The sequence below is a fragment of the Stomoxys calcitrans genome, chromosome 3 (genome assembly GCF_963082655.1).
Source record: "Stomoxys calcitrans chromosome 3, idStoCalc2.1, whole genome shotgun sequence".
In the NCBI taxonomy this organism is placed as follows: domain Eukaryota; kingdom Metazoa; phylum Arthropoda; class Insecta; order Diptera; family Muscidae; genus Stomoxys; species Stomoxys calcitrans.
The window spans coordinates 190,339,893-190,367,846 of record NC_081554.1 but is presented as its reverse complement, the minus strand read 5'-3'; the positions used below and the strand labels follow the sequence as shown (position 1 = coordinate 190,367,846).

At 37.8% G+C, this 27,954-nt stretch overlaps 5 protein-coding genes across 6 annotated transcripts in view; 2 read left to right on the top strand and 3 right to left on the bottom strand.

The window, feature by feature from the left end:
- Positions 1–27,954, top strand: part of LOC106085091 (uncharacterized) — a 75,638-nt gene that overhangs the window by 19,294 nt on the left and 28,390 nt on the right. The window contains exons 5-7 of the mRNA XM_059365747.1: positions 971–1,264; positions 2,060–2,487; positions 2,680–2,762. Of these exons, the coding sequence (XP_059221730.1) occupies positions 971–1,264; positions 2,060–2,487; positions 2,680–2,762 (805 nt within the window). The remainder of the gene's footprint in view (positions 1–970; positions 1,265–2,059; positions 2,488–2,679; positions 2,763–27,954) is intronic.
- LOC106085095 (epidermal growth factor-like protein) lies at positions 894–2,928 on the top strand. Its single transcript, XM_013249133.2, has 3 exons — positions 894–1,264; positions 2,060–2,614; positions 2,680–2,928. The coding sequence occupies exons 1-3, from the start codon at positions 927–929 to the stop codon at positions 2,774–2,776; spliced, it is 990 nt and encodes a 329-aa protein (XP_013104587.2). The 5' UTR covers positions 894–926; the 3' UTR covers positions 2,777–2,928.
- Positions 9,960–11,221, bottom strand: LOC106085092 (epidermal growth factor-like protein). Of its 2 annotated transcripts, none has more exons than XM_013249130.2 (3): positions 10,871–11,221; positions 10,227–10,781; positions 9,960–10,168 (listed from the first exon to the last, which is right to left on the bottom strand). In XM_013249130.2, the coding sequence occupies exons 1-3, from the start codon at positions 11,167–11,169 to the stop codon at positions 10,039–10,041; spliced, it is 984 nt and encodes a 327-aa protein (XP_013104584.2). In that variant the 5' UTR covers positions 11,170–11,221; the 3' UTR covers positions 9,960–10,038. The 2 variants fall into 2 exon arrangements, with proteins under 2 accessions (XP_013104584.2, XP_013104583.2); XM_013249129.2 differs by having other exon boundaries at positions 10,862–11,220.
- LOC106085093 (epidermal growth factor-like protein) lies at positions 18,086–22,167 on the bottom strand. Its single transcript, XM_013249131.2, has 3 exons — positions 21,833–22,167; positions 18,376–18,930; positions 18,086–18,307 (listed from the first exon to the last, which is right to left on the bottom strand). Exons 1-3 carry the CDS (start codon positions 22,123–22,125, stop codon positions 18,175–18,177), a joined length of 981 nt encoding a protein of 326 aa, XP_013104585.2. The 5' UTR covers positions 22,126–22,167; the 3' UTR covers positions 18,086–18,174.
- LOC106085094 (uncharacterized) lies at positions 22,578–27,823 on the bottom strand. Its single transcript, XM_013249132.2, has 2 exons — positions 27,379–27,823; positions 22,578–23,062 (listed from the first exon to the last, which is right to left on the bottom strand). The coding sequence occupies exons 1-2, from the start codon at positions 27,783–27,785 to the stop codon at positions 22,591–22,593; spliced, it is 879 nt and encodes a 292-aa protein (XP_013104586.2). The 5' UTR covers positions 27,786–27,823; the 3' UTR covers positions 22,578–22,590.

The window sequence follows — 27,954 nt, the reverse complement described above, 5'->3', positions numbered from 1 at the left end:
GATTTGGCTTGAATTTTGCACAAATTGTTCTGTTATGACTTTCAATATCTGAGTCAAGTACAGTCCAAATCGGTCAAAAACCTGATATAGCTCCCATATAAACCGATCTCCAGATTTGATTTCTAGAGGCCCTGGAATCCGCAATTTTTCTCCAATTTGGCTGAAATTTTGCACATAGTGTTCCGCTATGACTTTCAACAACCGTGCAGAGTACGGTCTAAATCGGTCAAGAACCTGATATAGCTCCCATATAAACCGATCTCCCGATTTGACTTCTTGAGCCACTGAAAGCCGCAATTTTTGTCCGAGTTGGCTAAAATTTTACACATGCTGTTCTCTTATGACTTTCACTAACTGTGTCAAATGCGGTACAAATCGCTCAGTAACCTGATATAGCTCCCATATAAACCGATTTTCAGATTTGACTTTTTGAGCCCCTGGAAGCCTCCTTTTTCATCCAATTGGGCTGAAATTTTGAACTTAGGGTTCTGTTATAGCTTCCAACAACTGCGCCAAGTATGGTCCAAATCAGTCTATAACCTGATATAGCTCCCATATAAACCGATCTCCCGAATTGACTTCTTGAGCCCCTGGAAGCCTCAATTTTTATCCGAGTTGGGTGAAATTTTTTACCTTGCGTTCTGTTATGACTACCAAAAACTGTGCCAAGTACGATCCACATCGATAAAAAACCTAATATCGCTCCCATATAAACCGATCTACCGATTTGACTTCTTGAGCGCCTCTCTGTTACACCTTTTTTAATTTTTTTGATTTCAATCTTTGTTGACTAGTGTATTTTTCATGCTCAAAGTCTGAGAGATATTGGCAAAATCTTTTTTCTTTAGTTTTTTTGTTTTTATAAATACATCTCCCATCATATGGTGCAAATTTTGTCTGTACTTAGTTTTAATCGAACCCTACAAATGTGTACTCGCGCTAATAGAATAATATCCCTTCCTATTGGCAGAATAATGCCGAAACAGCTAAAAATTTCACAATACTGTGTATTGATAATTCTATTGGAGAATATGTTTTGCGTGGCAATTGAAATCTCATCTGTTGGAAGCGAAGCAAGGGTTGCTACCGAAAATGACATCAGTCAAGGGAATCAATTTTACAATGCCTCAGGCTTGAAATCACTAGCCTTGTATGTTCTTCCACCAGGAAGCACCCAATGGCGAGATGGAAAACAGGTTTTTTCGGAAGTCCCAAAAGAGGAGTGTGGTACCAATGGAGATCATATGATTTTGATATATGTGCCGTAAGTGGAAGAAGTAAAAGCGTGCTAAGTTTGGTCGGGTTGAATCTTATATACCCTGTTAGAAGTCATAGAAAAATAGCACCTAAAATTTCAGACAAATCGAGTAAAAACAGCGCCCTCTAGCGGCTCAGAGTACAAAATTGGGAGATAGGTTTATATGGCAGCTATATCAGGTGATTAACCGATTTAGACCATACTTGGCACAGTTGTTGGAAGACATAATGTAAAGACATAAGTAAAATTTCAACCACAATGGACAAGTATTGCGCCCTCTAGAAGCTCAAGAATTCAAACCGGAAGATCGGTTTAAATGGCGGCTTTATCAAGTTATGGACTAATTTACATTGATTAAGACCAAGTATGGTCTAGATCGGTCCATAACCTGATATAGGTAACATATAAACCGATGTCCCAATTTAACTTTCTGGGCCTTTAGAGGGCGCAATTATTACTCGATTTTCCCGAAATTTTGTAGATGGCATTTTTTCAGCCATGACTAGTACGGGCAACTTTCTGGACCTCTAGAGGGCGCAATTTTTCCTCGATTTTCCTGAAATTTTGTAAATGGTATTTTTTCAAACCATGACAAGTACGGGCCATATCGGTCAATGAATAGATATAGCTCTTAATATTTGAAAAAAAAAATCATTCGAAGAAGTTGACAAATGCGATCCAGGGTTCGGCCCGGCCGAACTTAGCACGCTTTTGAATGTTTTTGTTATTTTATTTAATTTTAAGTTTTTTATGATTTCAAGTTTTTTTCTGATATATTTTTTATTCTCTTTTTCCCCTTAGCACCGAAGCAGTTGACAAATATTCTTGGGTCACCCGTATGACCGATGAAAAAACGCAAAAAGTAACTCCCATTAAAGTATGCTGCCCGGGCTATGGCCTATTGCGTTGGCGTGGTGAACGCCGTTGTGTGCCTGTGTGTAAAAAATGCCGTAATGGCCAATGTGTGTCGCCTGACGTCTGCGAGTGTTACAACGAATTTGTTCGCACCGATAATGGTGATTGTGTGTTCTCTTGTCCTTTGGGTTGTCTCAACGGCCGTTGCTATTTGGATGGCAGCTGCGAATGTGATCCTGGCTATAAGTTGGATGAGACCCGTCAATATTGTCGTCCTATATGCAGCAAGGGTTGTGGTACTGATCCTTTACTCAATTGCACTGCCCCAGAAGTCTGTGGATGTATACAAGGATTTACCCTTAGCGATTCAGGGTGTAAGCCTCTCTGTGAGCCCGAATGTGGACCGGGTGGTGTATGTCAAGAAATCGGATTTAAACCTCTATGTGCGTGCCATGCAGGTTATGGTCTAAAGGATGGTGTTTGTCAGGCTGATTGTTATCAGTAAGTTGTAATGTCGAGTGGGACGAAAATCGTTTTTATTTCATTTATGCTTTCTCTACTTCTAGATCCTGTGCCAATGGAATTTGCTATAACCGCAATAGATGCATTTGCAATCCTGGTTTTGTCTACCATGAGCGTACCAGAAACTGTATACCCGTGTAGAGGAGGTAGATAGCAGCTGTTATATAGTTTAGATAAAAATTTTAGATTTTAAAATATTATATGAAATTTTGTTCAATGTATTGCCCAAAAAGTAATTGCGGATTTTTCATATAGTCGACGTTGACAATAAACTTCTCTGTTTTTAAACACTATTGATTTATGATGTGTTATTTTATACCCACCACCATAGGATGGGGGTATACTAATCTAGTTTTTCTGAAATATTGATTTAGGACCCAATAAAGTATATATATACTCGTGATCGTCTCGACAGCCTGACTCAATCTAGCCATGTCCGTCCGTCGGTCGATATCACGATAGAGGTCGAACGCATAGAGCTAGCGGCTTAAAATTTTTCACAGATACTTAATATTGATGTAGGTCGTTGGGGATTGCAAATGGGCCATATCGGTTCAGATTTGGATATAGCTCCCATATTAACCGATCTTTCGATTTGACTTCTTTAGCCTCAGGAACTGTGCCAAGTACGGTCCAAAGCCTGAGCCCTTTAGTGGTTTAGAAAGTCAAACTGGGAGATCGGTTTATATGGCAGCTATATCAAGTTATCAATCGAGAAAGGAGAAAGGAACTCTCTTTGTGGTTGGCATTGATCAAGACTCCGTGACGAGTTTGGCTAAGACTAAAGGCATGGCGCACTACGGGAGCAAAGCTGTCTTTTTCAAGATTGGGAAGACTAGGATAGGCAGATATTTTCATTCTGCGACACCAGGCCGTGCAGTGGCAGGTGACTCAACAGCGCCCAACAAACAGGGGGCCGACAACGAGACAATCTCGGCATCTCTCAATATTGGAAAGACTAGAAGAAGCAATGATCCTAATATCAGGCAGTGCAGTGGCGAGAGATCCAACACAGCCTAACAAACAGGAACCCGATGACGGACCCATCACCGACTTAAAGATTCGGAATACTGGAATAGGTAAAGATCCTTATATTGAAACATTAGGTAACGCAGCTACAGGAGACTCAATGCAACCCAACGAACAGGCAGTCGATGATGGTACCATCACCTACTCCCAAGAAGCCTATTTACATAAGATTTGGAAGGCTAAGATGCTAGTATTGAAACACTAAGGCAGAACAGGAAATGGAAACCCAATGAAGCTTAACGAATAGGGACCCGACGATGGAACCATTACCGACTTTATAAAAAGTCGGAAGACTAGACTGGGCAATGAACCTAAAACGATGACATCAGGCAGTGCAGTGACAGGAAAGTCAATGCAGTCTAAAGAACAGGGAGCAGACGATGAGATTATCACCTACGTCCAAGATGCCCATTTACTGGAGGACCAATGATTGAGGTAATCCAGATCAACCTCCACCGGAGCGAGACTGCTACACACGCTCTGATGGAGAAAATCAGCAAGGACAAGATTCATATTGCCTTAACTCAGGAGTCATGGACGACCCGGAACAAAGTCTCTGGACTAAACCATATCAACTACCAATTATTCTATGCTATCACTGGTACTTGGCCGAGGACCTGCGTTATTTGTCATGGTGAATTATTGGGTTGCCCAAAAAGTAATTGCGGATTTTTTAAAAGAAAGTAAATGCATTTTTAATAATACTTAGAATAAACTTTAATCAAATATACTTTTTTTACACTTTTTTTCTAAAGCAAGCTAAAAGTAACAGCTGATAACTGACAAAAGAAAGAATGCAATTGCAGAGTCACAAGCTGTGAAAAAATTTGTCAACGCCGACTATATGAAAAATCCGCAATTACTTTTTGGGCAACTAATATTTATTTTCCCCAGAGTTGTCAACGTCGGATGCAGCGGTGGTGAGACAGGGAGACGGTGGAGCATAACTGGCATCACTTTATCTGCCTTTCGACTCTCCGACACCGCCACCAACGTTGGAGCTGCAACGGCTGGTGGGGAAAGCAAAACAGACAGGAAACGAGGTGCCACTAGGGTGCGATGCGAACTCTCACCACATTTCGTGGGGTAGCACCAACACTAATAAGCGGGGCCAAGCCCTGACAGAGTTCTTGAATACTAACGACCTAATAACACTTGATATTGGTAATACCACTACCTTTGTTAATAGGATTAGGGAGGAGGAATTAGATGTGACAATATGTTCCGAAAATCTGATCGATGAAGTTCAGGATTGGAGGGTCTCCATGGAACACTCTTTCTCTGACCATCGCTACATTAGGTTTAGAATATCACAGCCAGCGCCGATTTCGATAAGCTTCCGGAAGAAGTTGAAGACCAATTCGGAAGGCTACTCAGAAGAAGACTTGGGCAAGATAATTTAGATTGTCCAAGCATAGAAGAGATTGACGAGCATGTCAACAGGATTACGACTGTATTGGTGGGATCCTTCGAAAATAGTTGTCCTCTTCGGGAAAGGAAGTCAGCTCAAGAAAAACCCAGGATGACCGGAGAGATTCGCAATATTGGGAAAGAGGTCCGCAGACTTTTTAACAGAGCACGTCCTAAAAAAGCGTTACACAGTGGGCCAAATGGCAAAAAAATTGGAAATAAGTCTACAACTTTTTATCTGTTGATTTTAGCCATACAAAATGTTCTAGACATTTGTAGAGGAGGACATAGGCTTTCAGAAAAGTGCTGTTGTTGGTCCATATCTTTAATACAGGGTGAGCTACAGGGTGTGAAAGTTGACCACTTTTGACTTCTCCAAGCTTCTGGGGGCCATAACTTTTGATCTACTCAACCGATTTACATGATTTAGGACTCTAGAGAAAGAGCTTGACAAGATCTAAAAAACTTATGCATAAAGTACCATGCCATCGTGTACTGTTAAGGAGTTATGAATTGTTTAATTTTAAAATATGAAAATTTGGCCTTGGTTTTTTTCAGTGTTTTTTTAATAACTCCGTCAATTTTAAAGCTATAAACTTCATACTTCACACAAATTATGCCAGCATATGTGTGCATAAAATACAAAAGGAATCACGTGAATATCTTTGGCGGTTTAAAAATGGCATCGTTTTCAATATGAAAAATATTTTTTTTGTCAAAAAATTGCAAAATTTTTCAAAAAAGATACTCCCATTTCCTTTAAGTTTTCGCAAACTTTGGCCGTCAAAGCATTATCATTTCTTTCCATTTTCACAAAGTCGAGGTATTAAGAAAAGTTTTAAGTGCTAATTTGGCTAATTTCGATATCAAACAACACCGTTATCTTAAGACCAAAATGGCCAATTTTTTTACTAAACTTCAAAAGTTTCTCACTGGAAAAAAAGTTCCACGGGGATTTTTTCGCTTTTTTTGAACTTAAATGAAAGCTTAAAATGTTCCCAACATTTTAAGGTATGTCTCGCCATATCCTAGCCATAAATGAGATCGTAGCGATCAAAATACTGAAAAAAGTCAATTTTCAAGTAGTGCTATATTCATTGCTAAAAAACAAGTATTACGTCACATTTTATTGCAAAGATGTTAAATAAACTTTTATTTGGTAACACTTCTTCTACAAAACACAAAAAGAATCATGGAAATATCTCTATTCTATTCCATTTTATGGAACCGGCAATAAAAAAGTCAATTTTTCAAAAAAGTCGAATTTCCCAAATTTTGTTTTTGTTGTCCTAATTGCACATGACACACTATAGCCATATTTACGCAACATACCTTATCGTAAAGGAAATTTTCATACCTTTCCAACGATGTATAAAACATTTCTCAACTCGGATTCTATCTACTCTAAAATTCATTTACACTTCATTAAACTCTATATAAAAATGTCTATTTGTGAAATGGAACCTTATATGGGGCCTACACTAAAACATTGATAGATTTGCCCAGGGTTTACAATACAAATGTGTTAGAATAAAAAAAAAGGTCTCCTGCCAAAGTTTAAAAAAATTGGAATAAAAATATGTGTTTTAGAGCGAAAACACTTCGCATCGGCGTGCGTTTGTATAGTACCTACATCTATTTTTAATGTAAGCTGATGATTTTTGAATAAAAAGTAACCTAGAAATATACCTGCATATATATATATATTTGTGTTAAGATTTGATGCAGACAAATGTTACCTGTTTCGCTATGTCGAATTCCCAGGAAATCCACCGTATCAATGAATGTGAAAAAACCTACCCATAAAAAATTCATTGTCATTTTTTTTAACCAAATTCGAGTCCAGGTAAATAATTATAGAAGAGTAAGTAAAAAGAGGCACTTTGGACCCCTTTTTACGATTGCGTCTGATACCTGAAATGGGTCATTAATTGTGAATATATTGCATAAATATTTGAACAAAATCCAAATTTTCTTCATTATATTTTGTAGAGGCGTAAAGGACATTTATAAGTTATGGAAGTCATACTGAAGTATTCCACTCTTTCGAAAATTGTATGGGACATCAAAAATGATTCCAAATCATACACGGAGTCATTTAAGGAACTTGTTTACACTTTGGACCACATATATGGAATAAGGCTAAATAAAGACGCTTTAGACAAACTTGAAAAATTCTACAAATCATTTGAGAGAAGGTTGCCAGAATGTTCATTCGCAAAAATCAAGTTTTTCAAAATGTATGAGAAGTGGCTGAAATCGGATCTACTTATTGAAATTAAACCGCTGATTCCCGGCCGGCCTAGCAAAGCATACGACGAAGTTACGGAGAAAACCAAAAAGAAAAAACAAGAGGAACTATTGGCGGCACATCCGCCAAATTTAATAAAAGATACGTTCAAAACAGCATTGTTAAAAACACAACCAAAAAATGTTGGACGAATTGTCGATGTTTTACCATTAGCATCTCCGAAAAGGGTAAAGAGAATGGTAGAAAGTATTCCAACTCCAAAATCGACTACAGAATTCACGGAGGAAGATGCACTGGCCCTGATTTTGAACCTAGGCCTCTCAAGAAACAAATACTCAACAATGAGGAAGGCTCTTCGTGAAAAAGGATGGGGTTGTTTACCCTCAAAACATAAATTGTACAACACCAGGACGAAAATGGTGCCATCAAATATATACGTGGACGAATTAAAAGCAAGAGTGAAACTTGCTGATCTTGTTGAAAATACAGCTGTTAGAATTATTTCTAATTTTACTGAAGAACAGTTGAACACATGTAATAATTCCGAAGTGGTTTTGATCAGCAAATGGGGTTGTGATGGATCATCTGGATTTTCCGAATATAAGCAACAAACAGAAATAGATACCAACTTCGCATCAATTTTCATGGCATCATTAGTACCATTGAGAATGAGATTGTACAAGGACCAATCTTCATCATCGAAAGAAAATGCATTTCAAGATATATGGATAAATAGAACACCTGGGTCAAAATATTTATGTCGCCCAATTCGGTTTGAGTATACAAAGGAAGACCGGAACACAACACGATCTTTGGTGAACGAAATAAAGGAAGAAATTGCTGCATTACCCATGATTGTTATAAACCAATTGGGAAGAAATATAAAAGTTTCGTTTCAACTACAACTCACTATGATCGATGGAAAGGTGGCAAACGCATTAACTGGCGTTATGTCCAATTGGAGATGCAATATTTGTGGCAAGAAGAATGGGCAATTCGAGGACAAGTCTGATGAAAATTTAGTAAACGAAAATGCGCTCAATTTCGGTATTTCGCCCCTGCACTGTAGAATTCGATTCATGGAGTATTGTTTGCATTTATCGTATGCTTTTTTATTTTGCTTTTTTATTTTGGGAGTAGCTAATATACATATAAACGCACGCCGATGCGAAGTGTTTTCGCTCTAAAACACATATTTTTATTCCAATTTTTTTAAACTTTGGCAGGAGACCTTTTTTTATTCTAACACATTTGTATTGTAAACCCTGGGCAAATCTATCAATGTTTTAGTGTAGGCCCCATATAAGGTTCCATTTCACAAATAGACATTTTTATATAGAGTTTAATGAAGTGTAAATGAATTTTAGAGTAGATAGAATCCGAGTTGAGAAATGTTTTATACATCGTTGGAAAGGTATGAAAATTTCCTTTACGATAAGGTATGTTGCGTAAATATGGCTATAGTGTGTCATGTGCAATTAGGACAACAAAAACAAAATTTGGGAAATTCGACTTTTTTGAAAAATTGACTTTTTTATTGCCGGTTCCATAAAATGGAATAGAATAGAGATATTTCCATGATTCTTTTTGTGTTTTGTAGAAGAAGTGTTACCAAATAAAAGTTTATTTAACATCTTTGCAATAAAATGTGACGTAATACTTGTTTTTTAGCAATGAATATAGCACTACTTGAAAATTGACTTTTTTCAGTATTTTGATCGCTACGATCTCATTTATGGCTAGGATATGGCGAGACATACCTTAAAATGTTGGGAACATTTTAAGCTTTCATTTAAGTTCAAAAAAAGCGAAAAAATCCCCGTGGAACTTTTTTTCCAGTGAGAAACTTTTGAAGTTTAGTAAAAAAATTGGCCATTTTGGTCTTAAGATAACGGTGTTGTTTGATATCGAAATTAGCCAAATTAGCACTTAAAACTTTTCTTAATACCTCGACTTTGTGAAAATGGAAAGAAATGATAATGCTTTGACGGCCAAAGTTTGCGAAAACTTAAAGGAAATGGGAGTATCTTTTTTGAAAAATTTTGCAATTTTTTGACAAAAAAAATATTTTTCATATTGAAAACGATGCCATTTTTAAACCGCCAAAGATATTCACGTGATTCCTTTTGTATTTTATGCACACATATGCTGGCATAATTTGTGTGAAGTATGAAGTTTATAGCTTTAAAATTGACGGAGTTATTAAAAAAACACTGAAAAAAACCAAGGCCAAATTTTCATATTTTAAAATTAAACAATTCATAACTCCTTAACAGTACACGATGGCATGGTACTTTATGCATAAGTTTTTTAGATCTTGTCAAGCTCTTTCTCTAGAGTCCTAAATCATGTAAATCGGTTGAGTAGATCAAAAGTTATGGCCCCCAGAAGCTTGGAGAAGTCAAAAGTGGTCAACTTTCACACCCTGTTGCTCACCCTGTATTAAAGATATGGACCAACAACAGCACTTTTCTGAAAGCCTATGTCCTCCTCTACAAATGTCTAGAACATTTTGTATGGCTAAAATCAACAGATAAAAAGTTGTAGACTTATTTCCAATTTTTTTGCCATTTGGCCCACTGTGCGTTAGTTTATTGGGATGTGTATTGGGATGTGTGGCAACAACTCGGCGCGTAGAGAAAAATTATCAACTAAATTTATTTTATTTTTAACAGAATCCATGGTGGTGGGTTTGGTTTTTTATAACTTTTAATTAAAAATTAAATGAATATCTTTCTATAATGCCCACACGTGCTTCACAATTCCTAGTATACTCGTTGTAAATGTAGTCCGAGTAGCAATGGCAGGTATGGCGATTATAGCAAATGCCATTGGCGCAAGTCCTAGAAAAGAAGAGTTGAAAAATTCTACATAATCACCTAAATCACCATCACCACTTACTGATAACAATCGCTCTCACAAACTCCCTTTCGTAACTTATAGCCTGGATAGCATGCGCACTTGCTAGTGAGGCCAAATGCTTTACACTCTCCTCCAGGTCCGCAATCGGGATTACATTGTGGCTTGCAAATGCCATCGACCATAGAGAATCCTTCGATACAGTCACAAACTCTCGGAGATATGCACTTCATTCTGGGATCGTGGCCACAGCCGTCGGCACAAATGGGGAGACAAAATTTCTTTGTCTTATCCAATTGATAGCCTTCATAGCATGAACAGCCTTTCAGCAAATCACAATACCCATGATAACAACCCAAAGGACAGACACTAGTGCAAACACCTTCAGGGTTTCTCTCAAAATCACTATAACATTTGCACACATCAGGCGCCATACATTCGCCTTGGCCACAACGGTTACAGAAGGGTAGACAGGAATTGGTTCCCGAATATTGGTAGATGGAATAGCCGGGGCTACATATACGAATAGCGGATACCTGTTGTGTCAAATCGTATGTCAAACGTTCCTTCCAAGTGTACTTGTTTATGGAGTCGGTCCTGGGGGAACATTTTGAAAAAAAAAACGGAAATATTTTTTAAATGGTTATCATATATTAGGCAACTTTCCGTAAACATACCGCACATACATTAGCTGCGTATGATCTCTGCTGGGACCACATTCTACCTTCTCAATTCGCTTTTTAGTTTGTCGCTTCTGTCGACTTTTATTAGGGATTGTTGGAGCATATTCTAAAGAAACATTTTTCAAATTACCTCCATCAAACTGATTTCGTACATTATCATCCTTCCAATCTAGTCTTTCTTCTCCAACATAGGTAATATTGTTAATTGATTTTTCTACAGCCGTACACGAAATAAGATTGAATAGCAGAGCAGAAAATCCAAAATAAATTGCCAATATTGAACGAGACAATAAATGTTTCATATTAGTGGCTTAAGGTTAAAGAGGTTTCATTAAAACTGAACCACACTACACTTGGATGAGTGCCTGTAAAATAAGCCTTTTGTGCCTAGCGAACTAAAATTATGATAAATCACGTTTGGTATGAAAATGAAGTGTGCCTCTGAAAACTCATTTAGTAGTAAATGCACAGAATAACAACAATTTTTAGTTTTTATACCCTCCACCATAAGATGGGGGGTATACTAATTTCGTCATTCTGTTTGTAACTACTCGAAATATTCGTCTGAGACCCCATAAAGTATATATTCATTCTTGATCGTCGTGACATTTTATGTCGATCTAGCCATGTCCGTCCGTCTGTCCGTCCGTCCGTCCGTCCGTCTGTCTGTCGAAAGCACGCTAACTTCCGAAGGAGTAAAGCTAGCCGCTTGAAATTTTGCACAAATACTTCTTATTAGTGTAGATCGTTGGTATTGTAAATGGGCCATATCGGTCCATGTTTTGATATAGCTGCCATATAAACCGATCTGGGGTCTTGACTTCTTGAGCCTGTAGAGTGCGCAATTCTTATCCGATTGGAATGAAATTTTGCATGACGTGTTTTGCTATGATATCCAACAACTGTGCCAAGTATGGTTCAAATCGGTCCATAACCTGATATAGCTGCCATATAAACCGATCTTGGGTCTTGACTTCTTGAGCCTCTGGCGTGCGCAATTCTTATCCGATCAGAATGAAATTTTGCACGACGAGTTTTGTTTTGATATACAACAACTGTGCCAAGTATGGTTCAAATCGGTTCATAACCTGATATAGCTGCCATATAAACAGATCTTGGGTCTTGACTTCTTGAGCCTCTAGAGTGCGCAATTCTTATCCGATTTAAATGAAATTTTGCACGACGTGTTTTCTTATTATATCCAACAACAGTGCCAAGAATGGTTTAAATCGGTCCATAACCTGATATAGCTACCATATAAACCGATCTTGGGTCTTGACTTCTTGACCCTCTAGAGGGCGCAATTCTTATCCGATTGGAATGGAATTTCGCACGACTTGTTTTGTTATGATACCCAACAACTGTGCCAAGTATGGTTCAAATCGGTCCATAACCTGATATAGCTACCATATAAACCGATCTTGGGTCTTGACTTCTTGACCCTCTAGAGGGCGCAATTCTTATCCGATTGGAATGGAATTTCGCACGACGTGTTTTGTTATGATACCCAACAACTGTGCCAAGTATGGTTTAAATCGGTTCATAACCTGTTATAGCTGTCATATAAACAGATCTGGGGATTTGATTTCTTGAGCTTCTAGAGGGCGCAATTCCTATCCGATTTGGCTGAAATTTTGCATGACGTATTTTATTTTTACTTTCAACAACTGTGTCAAATAAGGTTCAAATCGGTTCATAGCCTGATATAGCTGCCATATAAACCGATCTGGGATCTTGACTTCTTGACCCCTAGAGGTCGCAATTATTATCCGATATGCCTGAAATTTTGTACGATGGATCCTCTCATGACCATCAACAAACGTTGTTTATTATGGTCTGAATCGGTCTATAGCCCGATACAGATCCCATTTAAATCGTTCTCTCTATTTTACTTCATGAGCCCCAATGGGCGCAATTCTTATACGAATTGGCTGAAATTTTACACAGGTCTCCAACATATAATTTAATTGTGGTCCGAACCGGACCATATCTTGATATAGTTTTAATAGCAGAGCAACTCTTTTCTTATATCCTTTTTTGCCTAAGAAGAGATGCCGGGAAAAGAACTCGACAAATGCGATCCATGGTGGAGGGTATATAAAATTCGGCCCGGCCGAACTTAGCCCGCTTTTACTTGTTTTTTAAGTAAAATTGCCACAATAGACGAAGATAACTGAATCCAAGCAAAAAGTTATTCTGAGCCGACCCATTTACTTTTCAACGCGTCTATCTCTCTCCCTTCTTCTTATCTAGGTTATGGTAAAATGGTCTAAGTTATTATACCCTATACCAAAGCAGTAACGTGGGATATAAAATGGGCAAACACGATTTTCCTGTAATTATCACAGAATATTAGAGTTTGACTCAAGGTGAAAATAGGATACTGCTTCTTTTGATAACCGAGGTGAAGTCTCAGTAGTTAGTAGAACACTTTCATAAAGGACGGTTTATTAAACATAGTATTTTCCAAGGACAGGGTAACTTTTGTACCGCTTCCCAAAGCAAAAAATTAATTATTACTCTTTCTGTTTATTACACTTTCCAAGAGGAAAGGGTAGTTTTACTGCCCCTTACCGAGGGTAGTTTTATACACTTTCCCAAAAAAGGGTTATTTTATTGCCCTTTCCCAAAGGATAGGTTACTTTTATTACCCATTTTCAAAAAAGGTTAGTTTTATTATTCTTTCCCAAAGGAAAGGGTAGTTTTATTACCCAAAAAAGGATAGATTTATTTTTTCAGGAAAGGGTAGCTTTATTACTATTTCCCAAAGAAAATGGTAGTTTTATTATCCTTTCCCAAAGGAATGGATAGTTCTATTACACTTCTCCACAGGAATGGGTAGTTTTATTACCCTTTCCCAAAGGAATGAGTTGCTTTTATACCCTTTCCCAAAGAAAAGGGTAGTTTTATTACCTCTTCCTAAAGGAATGGGTAGTTCTATTACCCTTTCCCAAAGGAAATGGTACTTTTATTAACCTATCCCAAAGGAAAAGGTAGTTTTTTTACCCTTTATCAAAGGAACGGTTAGTTTTATTCCCCTTTACCAAAGGAAAGGGTAGTTTTGTTACCCTTTACCAAAGCAAGAGTAGTTTTAAAGGGTGATTTTTTTGAGGTTAGGATTTTCATGCATTGGTATTTGACAGATCACGTGGGATTTCAGACATGGTGTCAAAGAGAAAGATGCTCAGTATGCTTTGACATTTCATCATGAATAGACTTACTAACGAGCAACGCTTGCAAATCATTGAATTTTATTACCAAAATCAGTGTTCGGTTCGAAATGTGTTCAAATTTTGACAAATTTTGTTCAGCGATGAGGCTCATTTCTGGTTGAATGGCTACGTAAATAAGCAAAATTGCCGCATTTGGAGTGAAGAGCAACCAGAAGCCGTTCAAGAACTGCCCATGCATCCCGAAAAATGCACTGTTTGGTGTGGTTTGTACGCTGGTGGAATCATTGGACCGTATTTTTTCAAAGATGCTGTTGGACGCAACGTTACGGTGAATGAACACATTTCGAACCGAACACTGATTTTGGTAATAAAATTCAATGATTTGCAAGCGTTGCTCGTTAGTAAGTCTATTCATGATGAAATGTCAAAGCATACTGAGCATCTTTCTCTTTGACACCATGTCTGAAATCCCACGTGATCTGTCAAATACTAATGCATGAAAATCCTAACCTCAAAAAAATCACCCTTTATTACCTTTTCCCAAAGAAATGTGTAGTTTTATTATCCCTTCCCAAAAGAAATGGTAGTTTAATTACTCTTGCCAAAGGATAGGGAAGCTTTTCAACCCTTTCCCGAATAAAAAGGTAGATCTTTTACCATTTCCCAAAGGAAGGGGTAGTTTTATTACCTTTCCCAAAGAAATTGGGAGTTTTATTACCCTTTCCCAACGGAAAGGGTAGTTTTATTACCCCTTTGCCAACGGAAAGGGTAGTTTTATTACCCTTTCCCAACGGAAAGGGTAGTTTTATTACCCTTTCCAAAAGGAAATTGTAGTTTTATTACCCTTTCCCAAAGAAAATGGTACTTTCATTACCCTCTCCCAAAGGAAAGGGTAGTTTTATGCCCTTTCTCAAAGAAACGGGTAGTTTTATTCCTCTTAACCAAAGGAAAGGGTAGTTTTATTACCCTTTCCCAAATCAAATGGTCGTTTTATTTCCTTTTCCCAAAGCAAACGCTCGTTTTTACCCTTTCCCAAAGGAATGGGTGGTTTTATTACCCGTTCCCAAAGAAAAGGGTAGTTTTATTACCCCTTCCCAACGGAAAGGGTAGTTTTATTATCCTTTTTCAAAGGAAATTGTAGTTTTATTACCCTTTCCCAAAGAAAATGGTACTTTCATTACCCTCTCCCAAAGGAAATTATAGTTTTATATCCTTTCTCAAAGGAACGGGTAGTTTTATTCTTCTTTACCAAAGGAAAGGGTAGTTTTATTACCTTTTCCCAAAGCAAACGATCGTTTTATTTCCCTTTTTCAAAGCAAACGGTCTTTTTATTACCCTTTCCGAAAGGGATGGGTGGTTTTACTACCCGTTCCCAAGCAAAAGGGTAGTTTTATTACCCTTTCCCAAAGGAAAGGTTAGTTTTATTACCCTTTCCCAAAGGAAATGGCACTTTTATTACCCTATCCCAAAGGAGAGGTAGTTTTTTACCTTTTCCCAAAGAAACGGGTAGTTTTATCCCCCTTTAATAAAAGGGAAGGGTAGCCTTGTTACCCTTTCCCAAAGCAAACTGTCGTTTTATTACCCTTTCTCAAAGGAATGGGTAGTTTTATTACCCGTTCCCAAAGAAAAGGGTACTTCTATTACCCTTTCCCAAAAGAAATGGAAGCTTTTATACCCTTTCCCAAAGCAAAGGTAATAAAGCTAACATTTTCTTCGGGATCGGGTAATTCCCATGCCTTTGGAAAAGGAAAAGGGTCGCTTTTATATCCTTTCTCAAATGAAAGGCTAGTTTTATTACACTTTCCCAACGGAAAGGATAGTTTTATTACCCTTTCCCAAAGGAAAAGGTGCTTTTATTACCCAAAGGAGCGGGTAGTTTTTTCCCCTTTACCAAAGGAAAGGGTAGTTTTGTTACCATTTCCCAAAATAAAGGGTAGTTTTGTTACCCTTTCCCAAAGAGCGAGGACAGTTTTGATACCCTTCCTCAAAGGAAAGGTTAAATTTGTTACCTTTCCCAATGGAAAGTGTACTTTATACCTTTCTTAAAGGAAAGGGTAGTTTTGTTATCCTTTCCTTAAGGAATGGGCTGTCTTATTACACTTTCCTAACGGAATGGGTAGTCTGGGAGCAGTTCTGTAACCATTTCCGAAAGGAAAGTTTAGTTATATTACCCTTTCACAAAGGAAGTGGTAGTTTGTTACCCTTTCAGAAGGAAAAGGTAGTTTTGTTACCCTTTCAGAAGGAAAAAGTAGTTTTGTTACCCTTTCCGAAAGGAAAGGATTGGGTGTTACCCTGTTGTTTTGTTACACTTTCCCAAAGTGAAGTATATCTTCATTACTCTTTCCCAAAGGACACACACACGAAAATCTTTAATTCATCTTAGATTTCAACAAAGACCAAAAATATTTATTCTTTATGGATTCGGAAATGGATACATTGATATTTTGTAAACGGAATTTGCTAAATGAAAATACCTCCTTCCTTCGGAAATGAAGCTTCGATGGTGGGTATAAAGAAGATAATGGGAAATCATAATAATATGGAATAGGGGTATACTAATTTCGTCATTTCGTTTGTAACATATTTTATTAGTGATCTAAGACCCAACAAATATAATCTTGATCGCCTTGACATTCTAACTCGATTCGACCATAGGCCGAGTCTTCGAGGAAATAAAGAAAAGAGGCGGATAATGGAGGTAAAACTCTGTCTGGATTTGCTGGCCATTTCTGAGTGGCATCGAATGAACAGAGTAGATTTTAATGCACGCCAAACGTAGTGCTGTTTATTGTCCCACAAACGATTCACTGACACTTTACAATCGTCAATATCTATCGACGGTGTAGATATCGTGCAATCAGAAGCTGTTGATGTTTTGGGCATGCAGTTTCAATGTGATGTCCGTTGGTCAAAACATGTATTCGAAATGTCGAATAAAGCACTCAATTGCTTGGGCTTTCTTAAGCCGTGTAAGAAATATTTCACTCCCTCTGATCTTCTTAATATCCATATTAGGTACATCAGGCCGAAGATGGAATTTAACTCACATATATGGGCCGGAGATCCAAAATCATCCTTAGAGCTGCTTGGCTGTGTCCAGAGGCGGGCGTTGGTGTTGATTAGAGATGGTAGAGTATCCAACTCTATTGTTTCCCTTGAACATCGTCGAAATGTGGGTTGTGTGGAACTGTTCTATCGATTCTCCTATGGTGCATGTTCTTCGGAAATCAGTCTTCTGATTCCTGACTTGAGGTTGTTTGTCAGAAATGCAAGATTTTCTAGAAGCGCGCACCGGTTTGTAATCGATTGGAGAGTTGATTAGACCATGCACTACCGAGAGAATTTCTTTTTTCGCAAGGACGGTTCGTATGTGGAATCGACTTCCGGTGGATGTTTTCCCGCTACTTACGACATCCAGAAATTCAAAGCAAGTGCCAATAATCACTACTCCCTATTTCTTCCTCCTATTCTTTAATATCCTCTCCAACGCAATGCACTGCATATATAGGGGACATTCCCGGTTGGTTGATTGAAGAAAAAAAAAATCTATTCTTATCCCATTTTGTTACAATTGCACAGTTACTTTTCCCATTACCTCCAACATACGAGTCAAGTATGGTCCGAACCGGTTCAAAACCATATAAACCGATTTCCCGATTATAATTTTTGAGCCTCTAAAAGACGCAATACTTATCCGATTTGGCTGAAATTTTGCACAATGACTTCTCCTACGACCTTCATTATACAAACCACATATGGCTCGAATCGACCTTTAACCTAGTATTGCCATCATACAATTAAACAAACCACATACGGCTTGCATCGATCTTTAACATGATATTGCCACCATCTAAACCAATTTCCCGATTTCTCTAACTACTACCCCTAAATTTTTAATAATGACTTCTAATATGGTCTCCATCATCCAAACCATGTATGGTCCGAATCGGTCCATATTCTGATATAGCTCCAATAGCATAGCAATTCTTATCCATTATCCTTTGTTTGCCTATAAAGAGATATTGGACAATAGACAAACGCCGTCCATGGTATTTCGTCCAGGCCGAATTTAGCACACCTTTATTTGTTAGATACTCGCTTTTTTATTTCTTCATTTCTTGCTAATAATAATTTTCATCCAATTCTCTTCTGCTTTTTCTCATAGGCCTTTTTTGGATTAATGCAATTTCTTGATGTTGGATCATAAATGAAGCCAGGATTACAAATGCATTTATTACGATTTTGGCATATACCATTATTGCAGCCCCTAAAAAAAAGATGATAAAAAATTATAGCCACTCACATGTGCTGTCGCAAAATAAATTCGCAACTCACTGAAAACAGTCGTTTTTACAAACACCATCCTGCAAACTATAGCCCGGAAAACAAACACATTTGCTTTCAACTCCAAAAGCTTGACATTCTCCTCCTGGACCACACCCAGGCGAACATGAAGGCCTACATTGACCACCTATGAGACTAAAGCCTCTAATACATCCGCATACACCCGGTTTTGTGCAATTGCGTAAAGGTTCTGTTTTGCACTTACTATTGCACTTTGGACGACAATATTGTCGCGCAGAATCTAGTTGGAAACCCCAATTACAAATGCAACCTTTATACAGATGACATCGGCCATTAAGACATCCTATGGGGCACTGAAATACACAGTCGCCATTGTCGTTTTTGACAAATCCATCATAGCATTCGCACTTATCCGGCGATACGCAAACGCCATTCCGGCATTTCTTACAGAATGGAACACAGGAACGATTATTATTCAGGACAAATACGTCTTGACCTGGGCAACAGACCCTTAGGACGGTTACTAATTGGGAGGGATCTTGAGTAATTTGTTCAATCCAAGGAAATTTATTTATAGACGAAGTTCTAAGAGGAAGAAAAACAAAAAAAAAAAATAGTTTAAAAAAAAGTAAAATAAAATAAAAAGGCATTAAGTTCGGCCGGGCTGAACTTTGGATTTTGGATACCCACCACCTCAGGTATATATGTAAACCCCCTTTCGTCACAATCCGATGAAAAGTGGATAACTTATGCACCCAAATTCGGCACGAACATTGAGTGTTCTTATAAAAATAAGTTACTGTTGACTTTTGTATTTCAAATTTCAGCAAAATCGGGTAATAAATAAAGATTTTATGAGCTTCAAACCCTTAACTGGCATATCGGTATATATGGCAGCTATATCTAAATAAAGTCCTATTTTTACCATATTTGAGTCGGATGGCGGGTAGCCTAAAACTACTCACTGTTTAAAATTTCAGTGAAATTGGATTAAAAAAAATGTTTTTATGGGCTTCAGACCCTTTATCGGAAGATCAATCTATATAGCAGCTATATCTAAATATAGTTTGATCCAAACCATAATTGGGACGGATGTCGGGAGACCTAAACCTACCCACTGTTTTAAATTTCAGCGTAATCGAATAGCAAATAGGGATTTTATGGGCTTCAGACCCTTTATCAGAATATCGGTCTATATTGCAGCTATATCTAAATATAGTACGTTCTGAACCAAACTTAGGTCAGATGTCGGGAAAACTACTTACTGTTTTAAATTTCATCGAAATCAGTTAAAAAACAAGTAATAAGGCGTTAAGTTCAGCCGGGCCGAACTTTGGATACCCATCACCTCGGGTATATATGTAAACCATCAAAATTGGGAGAAAATTTCTTACCTTATGTCCCATAGCAGTTATACCGAAATATATTCCCATTTGGACCAAATACTAATAAGTACAGTAGCTATATCTAACAAGTAAGAGCGTTCTAAGTTCGGCCGGGCCGAATCTTATATACCCTCCACCATTGATCGCATTTGTCGAGTTCTATGCGCGGTATCGCTTTTTAGACAAACATAGAATATTGAAAAAGAACTGTTATGCTATTGGAGCTATATCAAGTTATAGTCCTATTCGGACCATAAATGAATGCTGAACATTGTAGAAGTCATTGTGTAATATTTTCGGATAAGAATTGCGCCTTGTAGGGGCTCAAGAAGCAAAATCGAGAGATAGGTTTATATGGGAGCTGTATCAAGCTATTGATCGATTCAGACCATATTAGACACGTATGTTGAAGATCATGAGAGAAGCCCTTCTACAAAATCGGATGAGAATTGCGCCCCCCAGTGGTTCAAGAGGTCAAGACCCAGATCGGTTTATATGGCAGCTATATCAGGTTATATACCGATTTACGCCATACTTAGCACAGTTATTGGAAGTCATAACAAAACAGCTCATGCAAAATTTCAGCCAAATCGGACAAGAATTGCGCCCTCTAGAGGCTCAAGAAGTCAAGGCCCAAGATCGGTTTATATGACAGCTATATCAAAACATGGACCGATTTAAACAATACTTAGCGCAGTTGTCGGAAGTGCTACCAAAACACTACGTGCAAAAATTCATTCATACTTAGCACAGTTATTGGAAGTCATAACAAAACAGCTCATGCAAAATTTCAGCCAAATCGGATAAGAATTGCGCACTCTAGAGGCTCTAGAATTCAAGACCCACGATCGGTTTATATGACAGCTATATCAATACATGGACCGTTATGGCCCATTTACATTTCCAACCGACCTACACTAATAAGAAGTATTTGTGCGAAATTTCAATCGGCTAGTTTTACTCCTTCGGAAGTAAGCGTGCTTTCGACAGACAGACGGACGGACATGGCTAGATCGATAGATGAAATGTCGCGACTATCAGGAATATATATCCTTTTTGGGGTCTCAGACGAATATTTTGAGTAGTTACAAACATAATGTCGAAATTAGTATATCCCCCATCCTAAGGTGGAGGGTAAAACAAGTAAAAGCGTGCTAAGTTCAGCCGGGCCTAATCTTATATACCCTCCACCATAGATCGCATTTGTCGAGTTCTTTTCCCGAAATCTCTTTTTAGGAAAACAAATGATAAGAGAAAAGAATTGCTATAATATTGGAGCTATGTCAAATTATGGTCCGGTTTGAACTGAATGTTGGAGACCATAGTAGAAGTCATTGTGTAAAATTTCAGCCAATTCGAGTAAGAATTGTGCCCATTAGGGTCTCAAGAAGTAATATACAGAGATCGGTTTATATGGGTGCTATATCAGGCTATGGACCGATTCGAACCATATTTGACACGTATGTTGAAGGTCATGGGAGAAGCCGCTGTTCTAAATTTCGGAATGGGATAATTATTATGCCCTCTGGAGGCTCAAGAAGTCAACATTCCAGATCGTTTTATATGCCAGGTATATCAGGATATGGACCGATTTGAAACACACTCGGCACAGTTGTTGGAAGTCATAATAAAACACATCATGCAAAATTTCAGCCAAATCGGATAAGAATTGCGCCCCCTATTGGCTCAAGAAGTCAAGACCCGAGATCGGTTTATATGGCAGCTATACCAAACCATGGACCGATATAGCCCATTTACAATCCCAACCGACCTACACAAATAAGAAATATTTGTGCAAAATGTCAAGCGGCTAGCTTTACTCCTTCGAAAGTTAGCGTGCTTTCGACAGGCAGACAGACAGACGGACGGACGGACAGACGGACATGGCTAGTTCGACTTAAAATGGTACGTTTATCAAAAATATATATACTTTATGGAGTCTTAGACGTATATTTCGAGGTGTTACAAACAGAATGACGAAATTAGTTTACCCCCATCCTATGGTGGAGGGTACAAAAATATTATAAAATAAAATAATAATTATTTGTGGCTGTTATATATTTCGTTATTAAATTTGCCAACTTAAATAAAATGTTACTCACGGTACATAGATGATCTTTGTTCCATTTTCTTCGCATACATCGTGAAGAAGGGCCAACTTAACTTGTCTCTTATACCTTTCCTCTCTGGACACTGAGTTGGACATTCCAGCATCTTCTATGGTTTTATAAAATTCGGAAATGTTTACGTTTTTCCAATATTCTTCATGATCCTCCATGGCAGCGATCTCGTCCAAGAACTCGTTTTTCTCATCATATCGATATGTATACGATTGTTGCAGAAATATTGTTAAAACAAACAGGGACAGTTGAATCTTGGCAAATATTTTCGACATATTGTACAATTCCAGTCTCGGCTTAGACTATTTCTATTTACAACTTGAACCAGATTTTGAATTAATAAAACGAACAAAAAAAGTAAAACACATAAGTAGATAGTTTGCGCAGTCACGTTTCGCTACAACATTATAGATATGATGTCAAATTCCATACTTGGAAGTAAAATCTCCAATGGGGAAAATCAACCAACAACAAAAAAAAATATTTAAAAATTTTAAATAGAAACTTTTTTAAAAAATGAACAAAAAATAGAAATAAGTAATAAGTAAAAGCGAAGTCTAGCACTTACAACAATTTTCAGAAAAATTGATTTATTTTCCCTTATAAATAAATCCATCAGTTGAATTGCCATCATAACCCCAGATACCTTATCCTAAACATGAACCATTTTGTTTTTTTTTAAAAAATTTTTATTCAAAAAAAAAAAAAAATAAAAAAATATATTTATTTTTTTATTTTATTTAATGCCTCTTTCCCCATGGAGCCTTCAATATGGGCTGACAATCATTATCGGTCAATGAAAATCCAGTAACGCAGCCACAGACATCGGGTGCCGTACAATTGTGCAATGGATTCGCTCCACATCCCGCTCGGCAAATAGGTCGACAAAATTTGCCCGTCTCATCCAACTTATAGCCGCCATTACATTGACAAGAACCAGTCAAGAGATCGCATCGACCATTTAGACACGAAATGGGACAGGTGAAGACGCATTCCTTGTTGTCGTTTAGCACAAAACCATCATGACATTGACAAACTTCGGGTGCAACACATTTGCCATTTTGACATGATTTACAATATGGTTGACATAGGGTATTGCCCATAACACGCACAGGACCATAATGTGGGCAGCAAATTTCAATGTGCACAGTATTGTCATCTTCATTTGTTTGTATGATGGCAGGCCATTCATAGCGTTTAATATCTTCGGAACTGAAAGCGAAGAAAAGCGGAGAGGTAATAAAAAGAAAATCTTTAAAGATTAATTTTTAGCAATTTTTTAGAAATTTGTCTTTATAATTAACATTAAAAAAATCCAACCTTTTGCTTTTGAAAGTAAATTTCTAGAATTAAGTTTTATTAAATTGATGTATTAAATGAAAGCACACGAGGCAGTGTTTGGAGTTTTTGAGAGAAAAATTATTCGTAAAATATATTGACCAATTTGCATTGATGGAGAGTAGCTGTGGCGTATGATCCACAAACTGTACGAGCTGTATGACAACGTTAATAAAAAACAAGTAAAAGCGTGCTAAGTTCGGCCGGGCCGAATCTTGGGAACCCACCACCATGGATTCTGCTAAAATATGGGAATTATATCTAGTTATAGACCGATTTGGCCATACTTGGCACAGTTGTGCAAAATTTCAGCCAAATTAGACAAAAAATAAAATAAAAATTGCAGCTTCCATGGGCTCAAGAAGTCAAATCGGGAGATCGGTTTATATGGGAGCTATATCAAAATCTGGGAGCCACCGTAGTGCAGAGGTTAGCATATCCGCCTATGAAGCTGAACGCCTGGGTTCGAATCCTGGCGAGACCATCAGAAAAACAATTTTCAGTGGTGGTTTTCCTCTCCTAATGCTGGCAACATTTTTGAGGTACTATGCCATGTAAAACTTCTCTCCAAAGAGGTGTCGCCATGCGGCACGCCGTTCGGACTCGGCTATAAAAGAGAGGCCCTTTATCATTGAGCTTAAACTTAAATGGGACTGCACTCATTGATATGTGAGAAGTTTGCCCCTGTTCCTTAGTGGAATGTTCATGGGCAAAATTTGTAATTTGCATATCCAAATCTGAACCGATATGGCCCTTCTGCAATGCCCAACGACCTACATCAATCCGTTCAAATTTTTAAGCAACTGGCCTTAGGAGATCAACCGTGATTTCGACAGACGGACGGACGAAAGATCGGACGGGAGAAAGGAAGAACGTCGAGACGAACAAAAAAAAAACGAATATTTCGAGGTGTTACAAACGGAATGACTAGTTTAGTATGCCCCCATGCTATGGGGGTGGTAATAAAAAATGATTGTTATTGTGTTTTTTATTCGAATTAGAAGAAGCCTTGGTTTCAGTTGGACAAAGAGACTCAACAAGTAAAAAAAAATTGGGAAAATTTTCAAGAGAAATTAAATTAGTTGAAACTTTAAAAAATATTTCAATATATATGACATTTTAAAATTGTTTTTAAAAAAATTTAATTTTTCGTGATTTTTCGAACATATTCTAGCTCAAGATCAAAATCAATGCTTTCTTTTCAAAGAATAGCATAGCAAAACATTTAGAGGAGTTAGCCAAATGTGTGCTGTTTGTGAGGCATGGTGGATCGCGATTTCTGATAAGCACTGTCTCTTCATCAACACCTTTGTCAAATTGATAAAGGTGCTCTACATACCCAACGACTATGGAGTAGGGTGTAGAGCACACTTTTGTTTTGAAATATATCTCAATAACTGTTATGCGATATAGTCTAACTGCTATATAGACCGATCTCTCAATTTAAGTTTTTGGGCCCATAACAGGCGTATTTGTCTTTCAATTTTAATGAAATTTGAGACAGTGAGTTGCATTAAGCCACTCAATATTTCATCAATGTGGCATAGATCGATCCAAATTTGAATGTAGCTGCCATATAGACCGATTTCCCGACTGCTAAACGTAATCTACCTACCCAACGACTATAGACCGATCTTCCGATTAAAGTTCTTGGGACCACAGCACCACGTTTATTACTCGATTTCGTTGAAATTTGATACAGTGGGCTGTGTAAGGCTCTTCGACATTTGTGTACGATATGACCCAGATGGGTCTATATTCAGATATAGCTGCCATATGGACCGATCTCCACATTTAAGCCTTGTAAAAGGCGCATTTATTGTCCGATTTCGCTGAAATTTGAAAGTTTGAAAGTTTTGCCATTCGATATTCATGCTCTATATGCTTCAATTCGGTCTATATTTGGATATAGGTGCCAAATACCGATCTCCAGATTTAAGTTCTTAATCCCATAAAAGTTGAACCTTTTACCCACCAAATTTTACTCAATTTGTTACAATGAGTTGTGTTAGAAAAGCCTTCCAGAATAAGGTGGAGATCTGACTTTATTTACATAAAGCTGCTATGGGATAGTAAATGAAAAATTTTTCATCGTAATATGACAGTGGTGGATATCCAAAATTGGGCCCGCCGAATAACCATTATGGCTGGCCATTGATTATATTTAATTTTATACTCTTCACCATAGAATGGGGGTATATTATCTTCGTTGTTCCATTTGTAACTCCTCGAAATATTCGTCTAAAACCCTATAAAGTTTATATGTTTATTCTTGGTTGGCATGACATTTTAAGTCGATCCATGTATGTCTGTCCATCGGTCTTTTTGTCTGTTGAAGGCCAAAGCAGTAATGAAATTTTGAACAAACATTTCCTTCTAATGTGGATCGGTTGGGATTGTAAAGGGCCAAATCGGTTCATATTTAGATGAAGCTTCCATTTAAATCAATCTCCCGATAATACTTCTTGCGCCTCTAAAGAGAGCTCTTCTTATGCGATTTGGCTGACATTTTGCGTAATAACTTTCTTTACGATCAGCAACCTGCCAAAAATGGTTAAAATCGGTCTATAACCTGATGTAGCTCCCATATAAACGGATATCCCGATTATACTGCTAGAGCCTTTAGAGGGCGAGTTTTTTAACCATTTTGACTGAAATTTATCTACAAATTTAACTTCTTGAACCCATATAGGGACCAGTTTTTTAAACCCTCCACCATCAGATGAGGGGTATACTAATTTCGTCATTCTGTTTGTAACTACTCGAAATATTCGTCTGAGACCCCATAAAGAATATATATTCTTGATCGTCGTGACATTTTATGTCGATCTAGCCATGTCCGTCCGTCCGTCCGTCTGTCTGTCGAAAGCACGCTAACTTCCGAAGGAGTAAAGCTAGCAGCTTGAAATTTTGCACAAATACTTCTTATTAGTGTAGTTCGGTTGGTATTGTAAATGGGCCATATCGGTCCATGTTTTGATATAGCTGTCATATAAACCGAACTTGGGTCTTGACTTCTTGAGCCTCTAGAGGGCGCAAGTCTTATCCGATTTGAATGAATTTTGGCACGACGTGTTTCGTTATAATATCCAACAACTGTGCCAAGTATGGTTCAAGTCGGTTCATAACCTGATATAGCTCCCATATAAACCGATCTTGGGTCTTGACTTCTTGAGCTTCTAGAGTGTGCAATTCTTTCCGATTAGAATGAAATTTTGCACGACGTGTTTTTTTATGATATCCAACAAGTGTGCCAAGTATGGTTCAAATCTGTTCAGAACCTGATATAGCTGCCATATAGTGTGCGCAATTCTTATCCGATTGGAATGAAATTTTGCACGACGTGTTTTGTTATAATATCTAACAACTGTGCCAAGTACGGTTTAAATCGGTCCATAACCTGATATAGCTGCCATATAAACCGATCTTGGGTCTTGACTTCTTGAGCCTCTAGAGTGCGCAATTCTTATCCGATTGGAATGAAATTTTGCACGACGTGTTTTGTTATGATATCCAATAACTGTGCCAAGTATGGTTCAAATCGGTTCATAACCTGATATAGCTGCCATATAAACCGATCTTGGGCCTTGACTTCCTGAGCCTCTAGAGTGCGCAATTATCATCCGATTTGCCTGAAAGTATGGTTCAAATCGGTTCATAACCTGATATAGCTGCCATATAAACCGATCTGGGATTTTGACTTCTTGAGCCTGTAGAGGTCGCAATTATCATCCGATTTGCCTGAAATTTTGTACGACGGATTCTCTCGAGACCATCAACATACGTGTTTATTATGGTCTGAATCGGTTTATAGCCCGATACAGCTCCCATATAAATCGATCTCTCTATTTTACTTCTTGAGCCCCCAAAGGGCGCAATTTTTATTCGAATTGGCTTACATTTTACACAGGTCTCCAACATATAATTTAATTGTGGTCCAAACCGGACCATATCTTGATATCGCTCTAATAGCAGAGCAAATCTTTTCTTTTATCCTTTTTTGCCTAAGAAGAGATGCCGGGAAAAGAACTCGACAAATGCGATCCATGGTGGAGGGTATACAAGATTCGGCCCGGCCGAACTTAGCACGCTTTTACTTGTTTTTTCTAAAAAATTTTCTAAGAATAAAATTTTCCCACAAATTTCCAATTTTCACAATGTATTTTTTAAAAATTACTCTTCCCACCAACCTAATCCATTTGTAACACTTATGCAATTTCCTTTCCACCGGTGTTATATCCCTATGTTTGGGATTCCTGCTGCTCGTTTTTTTATTGCGAAACTGATCTCTACCATAACGAATGGGGCCATGCCAACGATTTCCCGTGGGCTTATATTCTTTAGTGGGATTTTCTCTTTCCTCTGCTGCCTTCTTCTTGTAATAGTTTCTCACACACAAGCCCTCAGTTGTAACCGGTTGCTTGCTCTTGGGTTTTCGTTTCGCTATGGGTCTATGAAAATTTGGATGTTGCCTTTCGGGTGCAGGTTTAAAACGAATTTCATCCTGCGATATATCATCGATATAATCACTATACAAACGATCACCGAATGACAGATTTAAGCACAGTCCGAAGAGAAGCAATTGCAAAATTTCCATTAAATATGTGATTGGCTTAGGCGTTCAAATAAGACTGATTTGAATTGTATGAATGGTGGGATTTTAGCAAAGGTTTGTGTTTTTGTTTGAGCCCCATACGCCATAATCAAAGCTCGATCTTGACCTTTAAATGCGATTGTTTGCTAACATTTGTATATGTGGGTCTATA